This window comes from Drosophila albomicans, chromosome 2L (assembly GCF_009650485.2).
Source record: "Drosophila albomicans strain 15112-1751.03 chromosome 2L, ASM965048v2, whole genome shotgun sequence".
NCBI lineage: Eukaryota > Metazoa > Arthropoda > Insecta > Diptera > Drosophilidae > Drosophila > Drosophila albomicans.
Genome location: NC_047628.2, coordinates 1,236,412 through 1,255,180, shown reverse-complemented (window position 1 = coordinate 1,255,180; position 18,769 = coordinate 1,236,412). Strand labels below are relative to the sequence as shown.

The following is an 18,769-nucleotide window of genomic DNA, read 5'->3' as shown; positions in this document are numbered from 1 at the left end:
ACTGGTCAACGGATCTCACTCACCAGCAGAGACTGCCACCGTCTCTGCTGCTATGTATGCCTTTCGTATAAATTCTGTACTTCTCCGAACTTAGAACTTCGCAACAATTCTGTGCTTCCCTGAATTTATTGTTTCCCGACACGGCCTTCCTGACCTATCACACGTCCCCGTGTGTTGAATTTCTAGATTGCCAAACAAATCAGGAAAACATCTGTTATATTGGTTTTCATATTCCAAGCCTTAAATTTAATTTATTCATTGATTCTTTTCATCATTGTTCTCTTATGCAGTTACAAACTATAAGAGTCGCTTTCCACAGACAATTCCAACAATTAACATAACTTCTCATTTTTTTTTTTGTACAAATTTATACATAGCCATTCTTAATTTTAAACAATTCATCGTTTACATAACTTAAATTTGTCTTGGGACACAGACGCACTTTGACTTGTGCCGTCTTCATGCTCTTTCCCCTCTTGGGACACAGACGCACTTTCACTTGTGCCAATCGCAGGCTCTCCCCCATTTTGGGGCTCATCATTACTTTGGAATTCTCCTGTAAATTCGCTGATTAACTGTCTGTTTGGTAGCGTTCTCAGAAACTCGTGTGAGTATTTATACGTCTGCTTATTAACTAATGATTTCAATTCATATCGATCTCCATCTAATACTTTGACCACTTGAAACGGACCCTTGAACTTGGGATCAAGTTTTTTTTGATGATGCTCTTCAGCTTTCAGTAAAACATGATCACCTACGTTATACGCAATAACTTTCGGCTTGTTTTTGTGAAATCTTTTTTTATCGTACCGTGCATTAGCTTTTATTCTAGCATTTTCTTTATTCACTATATTATCTTCTTCTTTTATTTTCAGCATACCAAAAGGCCTAGCCTCTTTCCCTATTAGCAACTCTAGAGCACTAGATTTTGTAATTCTATTTGTAGAGCAATTCATGGCTAACTGAATATCTTGCAATGCATCCTGCCAAGAACGTTCACTAGTTTCTACAGCAGTTAGCATAGCTTTTAGCGTGCTCATGACACGTTCCACCTGTCCATTGGCACGGCTTGCGCCCGTGGCTATTAAGTGCAAGTCAATTTTATTCGTTGAGCAAAATTCACGGAATTTATTACTTGCAAAGCTCCTGCCTTGATCTGCGATGATTCGACTGGGAACTCCAAAGAAAGATATACCTGACTTCACGGCTTTAATGCAATTTTCTGAGTCTAGATTAAGAGTGTGATACAAATGAACAAAATTTGTAAATGCATCTACCTGGACAATAATATATTCCTTCAGGTAATTTTTTCCACTGATCTTGCCACTTATATCTACGTGGATAGTATGCCAAGGTATATTAATCTTAGGTATGGGGTGCAATTCCATTTGTGCTTTTCCAGAAGGGGGCTTAGACAATTTGGTTATGCAATTTTCAACGAACTTCTTGACATATTTAGACATGTGCTCAAACCAGAATTGTTCATAAACCTTGTCTAGAGTCTTCTGCCATCCCATATGCATCATAGTCTCGTGTACATGGTTTATGACAGACCACTTAAACGCTTTAGGAATCACTGGTAAACAATGATTCTTGCCATTACGTTGTATCTTGCGATATAATAGCCCAGTTCTAATTTCATAAGTTTTCATTACATCTGTCTCTATATCTTCGCTATTTAATTGGTCCATGATTTTTATTATGCTATCATCTCGTTGCTATTCGGCTATCAGTCAATTATTTGTTATTGCTGCTAGATCTACACGAACCTCTGCTCTACGGATGACAGTTGAAACTACAGGAATTGGATTGCGCGATAAAAAGTCCACATGTGCCATTTGGCTACTCTTTCTATACTCAACGCTAAAATCAAAAGCCTGTAAATACGCCCACCAACGGTGTACTCTTGGGGTTAATTCAGCTTTCGTTTGAGTCGCTTTTAGTGAATTGCAATCGGTGTGCACAATAAATTTTCTACCATGTAAATAATGTCTGAAGTGTTTCACTGCATTGTAAACAGCTAAGGTTTCTAGCTCATATGAGTGATATTTAGCTTCGGATACTGTCGTGCGTTTGCTAAATTATTCAACTACTCTTCGTTTACCATCTATTTTGTGTATTAGCATTGCGCCATACCCATCAGCACTGGCATCTGTATGCAATTCGATTTAGAGTTCAGGGTCAAAGATTGTCAGTACAGGGTCAGACGTCAGTACTTTGATAATCTTCTGTCGGATCTGCTCATGCTTTTCTTTCCAATCAAACGTTTTAAGTTTAGAGGTCAACTCATAGAGCGGCTTCATCTGCTCTGAGAACTGCGGGACAAATTGTCTGAAGTACGATGCCAAACCTATGAATTGCCTTAACTGCGTTACAGTGGATGGTGGCGACAGAACAGACAGGGCTTCTATCTTACTTGGATTCGGTTTAATTTCACCATCTTTAATATAGAATCCGAGGTACTCTATTCCTGTGTGAAGAAAAGCGCACTTTTTCATATTAAATGTAAAACCTGCCCCAGACAAAACTCTCAGCACTATGCCTAACCTTTCATATGCTTCCTCCTTTGTTTCTGCTACAATCAGCACGTCATCTATGTAGACTACTACGTAGGAATAGGCTAAGTCACCCAGGGCTCGGACTATGGCACGTTGAAAAATAGAAGATGCATTTTTTAACCCAAATGACATCACCAGAAATTCGTACTGACCCTCTGGGGTAACGAATGCTGTTCTTTCTATGGAGTCAGGATGAATCGGTATTTGATAAAATCCGCTGGCCATGTCTAAAGTAGAGAAATATTTTCCGCCTCGCAAGCGATCTATCTGATCAGAAATCAATGGCAACGGGTACTTATCTGAGATAGTGTTTTAATTTAGCTCACGAAAATCAATGCACAGTCTGTCGCTGCCATCTTTCTTTTTAACTAAGAGCATTGGACTTGCAAATGGCGAATTGCTTGGACGGATCACATTGGATTTAATCATTTGGTCTATTTTTTCTCCAACTAATAGCTTTTCATCTGCACTGAGTCGATATGAGCGCCTTTGAACAGTTTTATTCTCGTCTATCAAACGAATTTCTAATGCTCCTGTGGTTACGCGTTTAGTTGGGATTCCATTTATAAAATTGTCAGAGTATTTTTCCAATACGTTTTTTAGTTTACATTTATCAATTTCACTTAAATCTATGTCGGTATCAAGTAAATTTTCAAAATTGGATGTTTCTTGGAATACGACATGGAACAAAATTTCTAAATTAAATTGGGATATTTGAACCGTAGACAAAATCTGCAAATGGCTCTTAACAATATTGTCGCCAATTCCTCGTAGTACAATTAAATTATTAAATCTTTTTCCAGAAATTTTGTTACTTAATTTTTATTTTCTCAAAGAACACAAGGCACCCGAGTCAAAAAAAAATGGAAAGGTCTCACCCCTTTGATAGAATAAGCCTTTGGGCTGAAGAACTTGACATACAAATGTCCACGCGCTTCTTCTTGTACTCGCCGTTTCCACTGGTACTACCTTTGGGGCATACAGAAGCAATATGTCCAACCTCACCACACTTGTAGCATCTTATGTTTGAACGCTCCTTTACTCCGGACACGCTGCTTTCACTGTAATTCTTTCCATTGGTGAAGGATGAGCTCTCCATGCGAGCGCGGCATTTGGCGTATTTGTGTCCAATTTTTCCACAACAATGGCCTTTTACCTGCGACTGCATTCGTGGTTTCTTCTTGTCAGAGCTTGACGAATATTCATAATTTTCGTTTTTACGTTTCTTGAAGGCGTAAGCCTGCGGCTGCCGCTGTAGTTCATTACGCGTCGTCAAAAACCCAACGCAGCAAATTGTTGTCAATTTGTGTCATGTGGGCTAACGCTATTGACACCGCAATCTCCTCCAGTTCCTTCGATTTCCACTTGGATAGTAATAGCGTAACTATGCGACTGCCATATTCCGCAAAGCTTTCTCCAGATCTGGGATGCCCATTTAAAACATTAATCAGTACGGCAGCTGTTGTCTCAATGCCCACGAATCGCTGGATGAACAGTTCCTTGAATTGGGTCGAGGTGATGCCAGCAAAGCATACCTGGGATAGCCATTGCGAAGCACTGCCTTCCAGCGCTTTGATTAGTGCTATTACTAGGGCGCTGCCTTCGAGCACATTATCTTCGAAGATTAAATCGACCGTAGTGCACCATGCTGATGCATCTGTTCCAGCGCCATCGGGATTAAATTTGGGCAGTGTCACATGCGTGGTTTTCCCATCTGACGCCGAGGCTCTTGGCGCCTGCATGGCTTTTATAATTTCCATGTGATTTTTGTTTTGCTCTTCCAGCGCTGCCATATATTGAGCGGAGCTGTGCTCTTGTGGCGAAGGCGATCCCACTTCTGATGTCGGAAGACCGGTAATTTCATCCATTGTCACTTAAGTTTTATAGTCGATGCGGCAGCACAGCGAGTTCCGCTCACACTCGTTACCGAAACTAGACTGAATCCACTCTCATCGATCATTATGCTCAATCATGCTCTCTCAGCATTCTCTCTCTCAAGTTGAGCCTCTAACGTCATCTCTTTCTATCTCACGACTTTCGGTAACTCGTCAACGGACCTCACTCACCAGCAGAGACTGCCACCATCTCTGCTGCTATGCCTTTCGCATAAATTCTGTACTTCCCCGAACTTAGAATTTCGCAACAATTCTGTGCTTCCCTGAATTTATTGTTTCCCGACATATATTATATATTTAGTGGTTTTGACGTTTAGTGATTTCTGTAACACCTGAATAAAAAAATTTAACTAAAACGCGTCCTTCGGCATTCAACCAAGGATAGAACTCGCATAAGTATGATTTAATTCTGCATAGATGATTTATGCTTTCCCCTGAAAGAAATATATTTAAAATATTAATTATATTATATATTAATATTAATTATATTATATTTAAAACTTACATTAAAAAAAAAAAAGTGAAACGGCAATTAGAGGTTTTCCACAAAAAAGCGGATGTCACCTTTTTAACCGATTTCATTCCGATGATTTAAACAACTTTTTATGCAATTTATTTATTTAAGTTATTAAATTAAACTAATTCATTTCTAAAAAAAAAAAAACATTTTAACAAACTTCAACAAATTTAATGCCATTCGTTTCATTTTACAAGTATTTTTAACTTGCTTTTTCATTCCATGAAAAGTATGGTCGCTCAACAAAATGCAAATTGTTGTAGCGATTTGTAAAATTTTATTTCCAAATTTGAGGTGGTGTCGGAAATAAGTTGTTTTAAAAATAGTGACATGCCTAATTGACCTTCCGGCAGTCCTTAAACAGCAACAATAAACCAATGAGTCAACTATTTTTTTTTCCTTTTGCAAACAAAATCCGATTTAACGTAGATTAATTAATTTAATTTCTGCAAGACAAATTTGCTCGTTTTGTAAATCGAAAAAATCTTATGAAAGTCAAAGCGGGAACACCAACTTTTTCGTTTTCGTTTTCAAAACGAAATAAATAACGATATAACTTCTATATTTTTTTCTGATTGTTAACAAAATCATAAAGACTCTAGTTATATTATATTAAACACGCCCACTTCCGCCCCCACAAATCGACAAAAATCGAATAACACGAGTAATACCTACAGTATTTATGATTCCTAAAAATTTGGTTCAGTTTAGATGAATATTGCATAAGTTATTTAAGAAAACACTTTTATTTCGCAACAATTCTGTGCTTCCCTGAATTTATTGTTTCCCGACATATATTATATATTTAGTGGTTTTGACGTTTAGTGATTTCTGTAACACCTGAATAAAAAAATTTAACTAAAACGCGTCCTTCGGCATTCAACCAAGGATAGAACTCGCATAAGTATGATTTAATTCTGCATAGATGATTTATGCTTTCCCCTGAAAGAAATATATTTAAAATATTAATTATATTATATATTAATATTAATTATATTATATTTAAAACTTACATTAAAAAAAAAAAGTGAAACGGCAATTAGAGGTTTTCCACAAAAAAGCGGATGTCACCTTTTTAACCGATTTCATTCCGATGATTTAAACAACTTTTTATGCAATTTATTTATTTAAGTTATTAAATTAAACTAATTCATTTCTAAAAAAAAAAAACATTTTAACAAACTTCAACAAATTTAATGCCATTCGTTTCATTTTACAAGTATTTTTAACTTGCTTTTTCATTCCATGAAAAGTATGGTCGCTCAACAAAATGCAAATTGTTGTAGCGATTTGTAAAATTTTATTTCCAAATTTGAGGTGGTGTCGGAAATAAGTTGTTTTAAAAATAGTGACATGCCTAATTGACCTTCCGGCAGTCCTTAAACAGCAACAATAAACCAATGAGTCAACTATTTTTTTTTCCTTTTTTAAATAAAATCCGATTTAACGTAGATTAATTAATTTAATTTCTGCAAGACAAATTTGCTCGTTTTGTAAATCGAAAAAATCTTATGAAAGTCAAAGCGGGAACACCAACTTTTTCGTTTTCAAAACGAAATAAATAACGATATAACTTCTATATTTTTTTCTGATTGTTAACAAAATCATAAAGACTCTAGTTATATTATATTAAACACGCCCACTTCCGCCCCCACAAATCGACAAAAATCGAATAACACGAGTAATACCTACAGTATTTATGATTCCTAAAAATTTGGTTCAGTTTAGATGAATATTGCATAAGTTATTTAAGAAACACTTTTATTCTTTGAAGTTGATTTCGATTGCATTATTTCAGAAATATGTGAAAAATGTTTATTCGCTATTCTATTTATTTTTTCCGTTTGAATGTTTATTTATTTACCTCGAGCGTGTAACATGTAATCTAAAAATATAAAATTTTAAAAAAATTGCGGGAAGCAAGACGTGAACAGTTCAGGGTACATATTAAGATTTAAATGTATGTATTATGCTGTCTATACGTTTTTTCTAGTGATAATTTAATAATCAGCCGCTGTATTTCGTAGTTCTCAAAATTTTATACATATATTCGCAACCTATTGAGTGGAAGAAAAAATTGTTTACAGTTCTTTTGATCTCTCCTGTAATATTCAACATAGAGTGAATGGAAACCCCTTTTAAATGAAATACCAAAATGGATTCGAATTCAATGCACATGCAGAGTAATAATTTATAATGTATGTCATTATGTGTGAGGTGCAACAACATGGCCCTAAAATTATTCCTTAGGTTCTGTTCCCAGATGCGCGAAAAAAATACATATAAAACAAGTAGGAAAGCTACAGTCGAGTGTGCTCGACTGTGAGATACCCACTACCCATTTTGAGTAAAAGCAAAATATTCCGGTGTTATTTTCAAAATATACCGAAAATAGTACAAAATACTAAAAATATACCATACGGTATATTTGTTATATCGATATAGTACTACATTCAAGAAATACTTTTAAATGGGCAAAACCGCCTACTTACTAGGGGTCTTAGGGGCTGTCCATATATTATGTAATCACTAATAGGTGGGGAGGGAGGTGGTCAAGGAAATGATTATTTTTGATTACACGGGGAGGGAGGAGTTTTGAACAATGATTACGTAATCATTTTATAAAAATGTTGTTGTTGAAAGTATTTATTCAAAAATTGGTTTCGCTCCGATTACTCCATCAATAAATACCGAATGCAACTCTATAATTAAGTCGTTATACATATTCTATTATTTGTATATCGAAAATCAGATGTTCGTTGTGAAATTATGATTATTATGTGAAATTATGAAATGACATGTTCTCGTGTGTTTTGCAATGGAATCAAACCTAAGTGAACTATTTCAATCGTTTTTTAAATCATACAAGCTGCGATATCCAGATAAAAGACCGTCTGATAACCAAAAGGAAGCAACGGCAATATTGAAATTAGCAAAAAAAAAAAAAAGAACAAAAAGATTTTCAATATATATGTTTGAAAGATGTAATAAAAAATATGAAAATCAAAAATCATCTACTCGGCATGCAATAATTCACAAAAATATAGCTGTAAGCTTCGATACAAAATCAAAGAAACCTCTTTACCGTGTGGCAGGACGGCGAAAGGGAGAATGCCTACTAGTTCAGTCATACGAAGGATGCGAAGACCTAGAAGCTTCGGCTTGGCTTCGCGTAGACGACGAAGACGAAGATGATAACTGCGGAGATAAACACATTTTGACAAGCCAACTTCCAGTAATAAATAATATTTAAGATTGGGTGGAATATCCTTTTAAAAATATAGATTAAAAGAACAAATTCGCATATTTTTCTTTTTTTTTGTGATCACGTAATCATTGTAGGGGGGTAAGATCTAGCCATGTCCGTCTGTCCGTGTGTGTGTCTGTCCGTATGAACACCTAGATCTCAGAGAGAGAGATCTATAATTTTTTTTCGACAGCATTTGTTATGTTTGCACGCAGATCAAGTTTGTTTCAAATTTTTGCCACGCCCACTTCCGCCCCCGCATATATCTATATATTATTTCGGTTTTCGTAAGACTTCTCCAGGATTTGGCGCAAGGTGAAAATCTGGTCAAAAGTGGACTTGCCAGGCCTGAACCCGCACTGATAAGGTCCAATCATTGCTTCAGCATGGGGTTTCAATCTTTCACACAATACGTTCGTTAGGACCTTGTATGCAACTGGAAGAAGACTAATTCCGCGGTAGTTGGTGCGCACCGTGGCATCACTCTTCTTCAGGATGGGACAGATCATGCTGAGGTTCCAATCTTCGGGCATGCTCTCCGAGAGCCATATCTTACTGATTAGTTGGTGCATGCTCCCTACCAACATATCACCAGCTGCCTTAAACAATTCTGCCGGCAGGCCGTCAGCACCTGCAGACTTGTTGTTTTTAAGCCGTTGGATTGCATCCTTGACTTCGATATGACTTGGGATTAGCACTTCAATATCAGTGCCATAGATTGGGGTTCGTGAATCATAGTCTTTAGAGTCTGTGCTTGAGCCAGATAACAGACTCGAGAAGTGATCCCTCCATAACCTCAGCACGACCTCTGCTTCTGTGACAAGATTTCCATCATCGTCCCTGCATGCCACTGCACCAGTCTTAAATCCTTGGGTCAGACCCTTGACCCTCTGGTAGAAATTACGTGCTTCATTTCTGCATCTGCTGCTCTCTATGCTCTCACACTCTCGCCTTTCCTGCTCTTTCTTCTTGCGTCTGAAAAGGCGTTTTTCGTCTCTTCTTCTCGACCTGTAGACATCCACAATAGCTCGTGTCGCCCCAGCCTGCAGTGTTCTGCTGTAGGCGGCGTCCTTTGCAGTTGTTGCGTCATGACACTCCTGATCGTACCATGGATTCCTTGTTAGAGGACGCTGGAATCCAAGCACTTCTTCTGCCGAAGCTCGCAGGGAGTGAGATATGAGCGCCCACATATCGCTTATGTCTTCACGTATTGAAGGTTCTCGGCTTAATAGCCCCGAGACGTGAGTGGAGAATGCATTCTTCGCCTGTTGTGATTGCAGCTTTCCGATGTCCAGCCTTTTTAACGCACTTCGACGTGCAATCTTCGCCACACATAGCCGTGTGCGAATCTTAGCTGCAACAAGATAATGCTCGGAGTCGATGTTGGGACCCCGACAGGATCGCACGTCGAGTATATTAGATGCGTGCCTTGCATCGATCACAACATGATCGATCTGATTTCTGGTTAGTCGATCGGGAGAGAGCCAAGATGCCTTATGGATGTCCAAATGACGGAATCCAGTACTACGAACTACCATATTTTGCGCAGCTGCAAAACCTATTAATCTGAGACCATTGCTCGAGGTGGTCTCATGTAGACTAAATCGCCCGACGGTGGCACCAAAGATGTCTTCTCGTCCTACCTTGGCATTAAAATCCACGAGGAGAATTTTAATGTCATGGGAAGGACAGCGGCCATAAGCCCGGTCGAGCTCCGCGTAGAAAGCGTCCTTGGTGGCATCGTCCTTTTCCTCCGTTGGGGCATGTGCGCATATCAGGCTGATGTTAAAGAATTTGGCAGTAATTCCGATCGTTGCAATTCTCTCGTTTGTTGGCCGAAAGTGAGAGACTCGGCGCCGCAGCCTGGCACCTACAACGAAACCACAACCAAATTCATGCCGTTCTGGATGGCAGCTGTAGTAAATGTCACAGTTCTTCTTCTTTATGCAGCCTTGTCCTATCCATCGCATCTCCTGGATAGCAGTGATGTCAGCCCTACATTTGTTGAGGGTATCTGCTAGTTGTTGAGCAGCACCAGGTTTGTACAATGTTCGTACGTTCCAGGTGCATGCTCTCAAATCATTGTCATTTTTACGCTTGCTATGGTCGTCAACGTTAGATCGGTTCCTTTCCGAGGCTTTCTCTTGCTTCCTTCACTGAAATTGTGTTTTACATGGGTGGATTCCAAGTCCTACGCCAAAACCTAGTTTGTAGAGTTAGGACTCTCGTCGCGCGCTTTAGTTTGCCACCCAACGGCTGTCGAGTGACAATCCAGGGAGAACCACGTGGAGGTAGTGCGTCGGCTTAAAGAAAGCATTGACAGGAATCATTCACCAAGTTGAATGCAATCAGACACTTTGACCTGTATGCTTTCCCCCATTCTCCCATTCTCCTATATATGAAATGTAAAATCAAAAATACACTGCAATCAAGTTACAATAATATGTGCTTGGGATATGATCGCCAAAGAAACAGTCAATTGACGTGATTTCATCTGTTTTATTTTTTATAATTGCATTTGGCAAATGCTTGAGGCTATAGGCACACCTATAAATTTTTGCTTTTACCATTTCTTCGACAAATTTATGGTCATAATGGTTGCCAAAAACAGTCGCTGTAAAATTTGTGAAATACGTACATATGTATATTGCTTTTCCACACGTTTAAATTTTTTTGTACTAATAAAAACTAAACTAACTAAAAACTTTTAAGCATAAAGTACTTAGCTGAAAGATAAGTATTGGGTTTCAAGTCCTGTCTCAGGTACCGTACTTGTAGGCTTGTAGCAGCAATCATTCAAGATTGTTATTTCAATTATAAATATGATTTATAAAATAAAATGATTTTCGTATTTTTGATATGTTTTCAGCTGGGTCTTTGGAGAGTTTCTTTGTCGTATGTATCAATTTGTCCACTCCCTGAGCTACACTGCGTCCATATTTATTCTCGTTGTCATATGTATGGAACGCTATTTTGCCATTGTCCATCCAATAACCTGCAGGCAAATTTTAACTGCGACACGATTAAGAGTAAGTACAATAAATTTTAAATTTAGTCGACATATTATTAAGATATTTTAACTTACGTAGTACGTAGGCTTGTAGATTTTTTCGGTCTTTGAAATCATGCAGACGGACGGGCGATATGATGTTATCGCTTCGACAATTAACGCTAATCTAGAATATTTATTTATTTGCCAGCTTTTTATAAATGTGTTTGTTTCTATAGCTTCCAAAGTTTATTTCAATTTTCACTGTAATGGAACTTATTAAATTAACGTCAAAAAGTTGAAGCATACGGACCAACCCTAATGGCCTAATTAGCCTTGAAGAAAGAAAGTTTGATAAGAATAAAAGAAAAAGTTTTTCGTGATGCCGTGGCCTGTATCAAATAACCATCATACACCATACTATACATAAATATTTTAGGAATAGCAATTTAGAAGATATTCAAGTCTTGCTATTTATGTAATTGTCAATGGCGCTTTGAACTCCTATTACACTAGAGCAAATAAGGCATAGTCAGTTTACCAATTGCCTTATCAATTTAAATGTATTTACTTGTTGTTTTGTCATTTGACGCTACAAAAATTTTCATTTTTTTCAGATGGTTATTGTCAGTGTATGGATTACATCGGCGGTGTATTCTACGCCGAAATTTGTATTCAGCAAAACTATAAAAAATATTCACACTGAGGATGGTCAGGAGGAGGAGATTTGTGTGTTAGATCGTGAAATGTTCAATTCCAAATTACTGGATATGATTAACTTTGTACTTCTCTACGTAATGCCCTTGCTAGTAATGACTGTGAGTAATCCTAATAAATTAAAAATAAGTTGGTATACATTTTACGTAAAAGCAAATTGAGGATGAATTATGCTTAAAATGTGGCGCTATGTACTGCAATACACAGAAATGTGCATTTTACCAATTTACCGATTACCTAAAAGATCATTTTTGTTTTTCGTTATTGATAATTACTTAATTTTTTTCGTATTTGACAGGTGTTGTATAGTAAAATAGCCATCGCATTGTGGCGCAGTTCACGTGGCCTCACCCCGCATATGTCCCAGCAGCACCAACCATCTAGTGAAGAAAATAGCATGAGTCTACATAACAGCATGTACCATCGCCATACCCATAATTACCATTCTACTCATTATCATTCGCACTCTCACCTTCATGAACTTCATAATCTGCCGACGGGAGTTGGACCCACAATGGCAGCTGGCGAAGCATCACTCGCTTCCACTAGCAATTCCCAGTGTTTGTCACTTCAAAATAGTGCTAAATATGAAAAGCGTGACGTCAGCATCGCTGAAAGTCAGGTGAGTCAGCCAGCCAGCAGCTTAGCTGCATGTTCTTTTTCACAGAATCGTACACCTAACCTAAAAACGATGCAATAGGGTAAAGTGCACGTAATTTAAATCCAATCAAATTCCAACCGAAATCCAACATTAAAATATTATATGTATATATGTGCCGCTGATAACCAAATGAAAACGAACTTTGAGAGATTTAAGGTGCCACATGACCGAATTTAAGAAATCTCCCTCACTTTGCATCGAGATTTCCTCTAGCTCGGAAATTGTAACCTGTTATGTGCTGTGTGGTGTATATAGCAAATGCTGTCGAAAAAAATGAATCTCTTAGTTCTGTTGATGCTTATCAAAAATGTCTGTTACCTATATTTGCTAAAGGTACAATGTTATAAAAAATAATCCTGTTCCGGAAATCTGATAAAATTTCCCAAAATATTGGGATTAAAACATTTTTTGAATACATCATTTCGTAAGTACCATTCAAAACACTATACAATTTGAATTTGCTGCTACCGTATAAAATTGACGTCACAATGGAGTCACCAATAATAAATATATCGAAGGCTATATAGAAGCTGCTAATACCAGATTGCAGCAGTAGTTTTTTTCCATGTACATTTTTCTTCAAACTTTTACAAATTTTTTTTATTAAATAAAAAAGACTAGTACAACATAAAAAAGCGTATCGATAGTCCGATACTGGCATGTACATACATATTGTGAATGTCAAATCGGCTGTTCCACAAACGCAAAAATATATGTATGTATGATATGTATAAAATGATATAAAGTCGTTGAGATCTTGCCATTTACTCGTGTGGGCTATTGACGCTGATTAAGTACATGGGTAGCGTGTATTAGAACCTCACATGTATGGAAAGTGTTACACTTCGGGAAAGCTAATTAAATTTAAAGGGGAGGAAGAATAAATTGCTCATCCGAAGTAGACTTTACCGAAGATGTGCGTTCATGTTTAATCAGTGAATTAATGAGCATAGAGAACTGGCTACTCAAAAACATTTGCCTATTAAATAAATGCAATTATTAAAAAAAAAAACAACATGCATTACCTATTTCTATGGCGACAATACCAAAAGCACATAATATTGCGATTTGGATTCTATATTTTTTTTTTTCATTTCATATATAGTCGACTGCATAATGTCAATTAATGCTATATCTCTTTACGAGAAAATGCTTCAGACGCTTTCTTAAATATTTAATATCAGTAATGTTGCCGGTTGGCGATGACTACTTTTATAAAAATCCACACTTTACAAAACATTTTTCAAACACAGCTTTATACTTTTATGATAATCTTACCTAATTTTTTTTTATATATATCTATTATTATTTTTAGTTATTCGAACTATTCTCACTGTCACTTTTTCGGTGTGTTCGCAGCAGGTACATTCGCAAAATGTTAAAATGTTAAAATTTAAAGAACAATAATAAGGGGAGTCCCCCATAGAACTAATCCACAAAAATTTCGAGTTGTGACCGAAATTTAAATTCAAAATCAATGTTGCTACCAGGCAGCAGTGAGCATGAAAGAGTTAGCACTCTCGTTCTTATACGGTTTTTTGATAAATGCCACCAAATCCATTTAAAATTTGATATTAATAAAAATATATTACGTTTCAAACCCTTTTGAATTTTTAAAAAGTTTAAGCTTTAAATTACATATATGTATGTAATTCTCTGGTAAATGTCGCGTGCGAACAGCTTTACAGTGACCAAAAAAAACATAAACTAAAACAATTTGAAAAATAAGTGAAGGTTATTCTTAAAGATTTGGATTAGCACTATTTTTAGAGCTAAGATTGATTTTAGGAACTTGTTCTGTCTTACGATAAATGCTTTAATTTTTTGGTTTTGCGTACGAATTTGTTAATTTTTGCAATTATCAGAACAGAAAACAAAACAGAAAAAAAATTCCAAAACCATTCTTAGCTCTAATTAAACTACTAATCTAGAGCTATAAAAATAACCTTTTCTTATTTTTGAAATTGTTTCAGAATATGTTTTTTTGTTGTCACTGTAAAGCTGGTCGCACGCGACATCCCTCAGAGAATTACCCATATGTATGTATGTCAAGTAGCTTTTTTAAATTAATTTGATCGCATATACATACATATATAGTTGGTTTTGAATAATTTTGAACAAACGTTTAAAACGTTAATAATAACAGATCAAATTTAAACAATAACAAAATATTTTTTTTTTTTGCCATTGCTGAAATTCAGGAACGTAATTTTTTTTTTGCCCTGAAGCGAGGACAAAGTGTAACCATATTAATATAAATGCACTAAATTACTTACTTGGTGATTTAATTTTTTGTATTCTTTCCTAATTATATTTTAACAACTCAATTTCTTTACTTATTAACACAACAACAAAAACACCCCAAAAATAAGCTTGATAATTACAAGGTGGGTATGTTGATTATTCAATCAGTCTTACAAGCTGTATGTGCCGCTTGGTGAAATGTCTAAAATTATATCACATCTGTAACTCATACAGGTCTCGCTGGAAGCGGATCGGACGATAGTAACTGCCTGCCGCAAGTCCAGCTTTTCTCATCCATCGAACTCGTATACTGCTCGTTGTACTGGTGCAAATAGTGGAGGAGGAGCAGGTGGAACACATTTGTCGCATTCATCCAATAATGTCCTACGAGCACGAAGGGGAGTCGTTCGTATGCTGATTATTTTTGTGCTGACATTTGCGCTGTGCAATTTACCCTATCATGCGCGGAAAATGTGGCAATACTGGTGAGCTAAGTTACTACTAACTACCCCGTCGAAATTATTATCATATAATGCCATTATCTCTTGCAATAAGTTCACATGTATTTCTATACTCAGGGGAACATTTAACTAAGAATATTACAACGATATTAAAATTAAACAATATAACCATATTATTAAAATTTAATTTCCATGTCTCACCGTCGTTATAGCCGGAACACCCACAAAACAAAAGTTTAAAAATAAAATTTTGTTTATTTTATGGTTGCCATAGGTTTTTAAAATTCAACTAATTAATGTTTTAATCAATTTAATTTGTATGGGGACCCACCAAGTCATCGAATTTTCGGCTCAAAAACCGGACGGACGCTATAAGCGGCGTCGTTATAACCTGATTCTACTGTATTTCTTTAATAATTTTCACAATTTTTATCTGATCGCAAGCAAAGCTCAGCTATTTTAAATTTCACTATAGATCCATAAAAAATCTCATACAAAAAAACAACATATGTATTTTCAAATATCTAAGCGCGAAAAGTAAAAATATATATACAGTAGAATCCGGTTATAGCGACTTCCAAGGGACCGAAGATTTTACGTCGTTATACCCGGAAGACGCACTAATCAAAAGAATCAAACAATTTTTATACCCGCTACCCATATGGTAGAAGGGTATTATAACTTTGTGCCGGTAGAAGGGTATTATAACCCTGTGCCGGCAGGAAATGTATGTAACAGGTAGAATGAGGCATCTCTGACCCTATAAGGTATATATATTCTTGATCAGTATCAATAGCCGAGACGATCTAGCCATGTCCGTCTGTCCACATGAACACCTAGATCTCACTGACTATAAGAGATAGAGCTAAAATTTTTTTTCGAGAGCATTTGTTATGTTTGCACGCAGATCAAGTTTGTTTAAAATTTTTCCACGCCCACTTCCGCCTACAATAATAACTATAGTATAGATCAGATAAAAATTGTGGAATATTGTAAGCACAATTTAATTAGTTATGAGGTACGTTTCTGCAGGAGTAACCGAAAAATTTTGAATCAGCTCGTAAAACAGGCAGACGCCTAATGAAAGAATATCTTCTATAACAGAAGTATAGCTTCTCATTATGTGTTCGTTAAAAATACTTTTCCAATCGAAATGACGAACTCGTCATAAAGGGGGTCGCAAACAAATTTTTAAAATAATTTTATATAACAAATAAACAAGCTGAGTATGTCGCTTTCAGTCTAATTCACATTGCTGTTTTGTGCTGATTACTCTCTTGCCGTTGTCAGATTTCATACTGAATCTAAGGAAAACCTTTTAAGATTATAGTCCATGGTGACAAAAAGGACATTAAACTTTCTTTTGGGTTCCCAAGCCAGAATAAAATTAAATTTACAAAATTTCGATTATATTTGTCTTATTATTGTCTTATTTACATACTTGCGCAGGAATATAAGCCGCTTGCTAAAATGTTAACATTTTTGCAGGTCACGTTCCTACCGCGGTGATTCCAATTTTAATGCGCTGTTAACACCGCTGACTTTTCTGGTCACGTATTTCAATTCGGGTGTTAATCCCCTACTATATGCATTTCTCAGCCGCAATTTTCGAAAGGGGATGAAGGAGCTACTGCTATGCTCATGGAAGAAGGGCAAAGGGAAGTCATCCTCAAATTCATCGATGCATCACAAGCGTAAGGCATTACAGGTGAGCGTGTCTCTTTCGTTCACTTCCCTTTTTAAGTCGCATATTAAAATCTTATCTCACTCGTGATCTTCTAACAGACCCATTCATTGCCCACTGATACCACGCACATCGGCAATGACCAACTATGATGGCCAAGCTGCTGGAACACGAACATCAGAATATTTGGACGTCGGCAATAAATTCGCACATTCGAAGTATTAGAAGTAGAATTTTAGAGTTTATATACTAGACGTAATATCATCGTGATAAGATTAATAAATTTTAAATTTTAAAACGCTTGTTTAATCATTAGTATATATTACTATCATTGATACGTGTACTACGAATAAACAAATTTTTATACCCGCTACCCATAGGGTAGAAGGGTATTATAACTTTGTGCCGGCAGGAAATGTATGTAACAGGTAGAAGGAGGCATCTCCGACCCTATAAAGTATATATATTCTTGATCAGCTTTAACAGCCGAGACGATCTAGCCATGTCCGTCTGTCCGTCTGTCCGTCTGTGTGTCTGTGTGTCTGTGTGTCTGTCCGTCCGTCCGTATGAACACCTAGATCTCAGAGACTATAAGAGATAGAGCTATAATTTTTTTTCGACAGCATTTGTTATGTTTGCACGCAGATCAAGTTTGTTTCAAATTTTTGCCACGCCCACTTCCGCCCCCGCAAATCAAAAAAATCGAATAACAAGCGTAATTTTAAAGTTAGAGTTGCGAATTTTGGTATATATAATAATAACTATAGTAGTTATGATTCCTGAAAATTTGGTTGCGATCAGATGAAAATTGTCGAAGTTATTAAAGAAATACTTTTGTATGGGCAAACACGCCTACTTACTAGGGGTCTTAGTTGCTTTAGATGACAATCTGGTATATTGTGCCGTCTATGGTATATTTTGAATGCGGTACTATATCAATATACCAAATATACTATTTGGTATATTTTTAGTATTTTTGCAGTATATTCGGTATATTTTGAGAAAATTATCGCAAAATATATTTCTTTTATTCAAAATGGGTAGCGGGTATCTCACAGTCGAGTGCACTCGACTGTAGCTTTCTTACTTGTTTAAAGTCACAATTGTTAGAAACATGCAAAATATTATATGTGAGTATATACATATTTTCACATACATCATATATGCATATATCATCTTCTTAAATTAATAAAGCATTTGAATTTAGTATAAATGTGTGATATATATATATTTGTATGTCCCATTATTATTAGTGCATGGTTGTGTGGCGCAAGCATCCCAAACCCTTTTTCTATAGCACATGTTATGTTACCACGCATTGCGTTCTAAAGATTTAAATTTTAAAGTATTTTTAAATTTTAAAAATACTTCGTTTATCGATAACTTTAAATAAAAACACTCGCTCACCTAGAGCCGAGTCTTGTGAGGCGCTTGGCTTGGCAGCGGAGACTTTTAGAAGACATTGAAATCACTGCACTATGTTGAATTTGACCCGTTCATTCATCATTTTTCGCGAGTATGCAAATTTGCAATGCAAATATTGAGAAATGATCAAATTGCTACATTGTATACCTAAATTGTTATCTTAATAGCTTAGTATTGAAATAACAGCTGTTGCAAGCGGACACCACGTGCGGTGAAATTTCAAATTGGCATATCTCTCACAAAAAATCATTAAATAATAAAATTAAAAATTAATATTAATTCTTCAGATTAGTACTACGTGTTGATACTAATATGTTTCGTGTTTTGTTCGTATTTTTCTAACAATTTGTATATTTAGCTAGTGTTGTTCC

The 18,769-nt window shown here is 36.2% G+C and overlaps 1 protein-coding gene across 2 annotated transcripts in view; it reads left to right on the top strand.

Annotated features, from left to right (window-relative positions):
* LOC117564109 (trissin receptor) overlaps window positions 1–17,330 on the top strand; it is a 64,175-nt gene extending 46,845 nt beyond the window's left edge. For both annotated transcript variants that reach the window (XM_052002020.1, XM_052002021.1), the window contains 7 exons: window positions 11,087–11,246; window positions 11,824–12,024; window positions 12,222–12,545; window positions 14,957–14,971; window positions 15,063–15,313; window positions 16,778–16,997; window positions 17,075–17,330. In XM_052002020.1, coding sequence (XP_051857980.1) covers window positions 11,087–11,246; window positions 11,824–12,024; window positions 12,222–12,545; window positions 14,957–14,971; window positions 15,063–15,313; window positions 16,778–16,997; window positions 17,075–17,125 — 1,222 coding nt within the window. In that variant the 3' untranslated portion in view covers window positions 17,126–17,330. The remainder of the gene's footprint in view (window positions 1–11,086; window positions 11,247–11,823; window positions 12,025–12,221; window positions 12,546–14,956; window positions 14,972–15,062; window positions 15,314–16,777; window positions 16,998–17,074) is intronic.
* The last annotated feature ends 1,439 nt before the right edge of the window (window positions 17,331–18,769 follow it).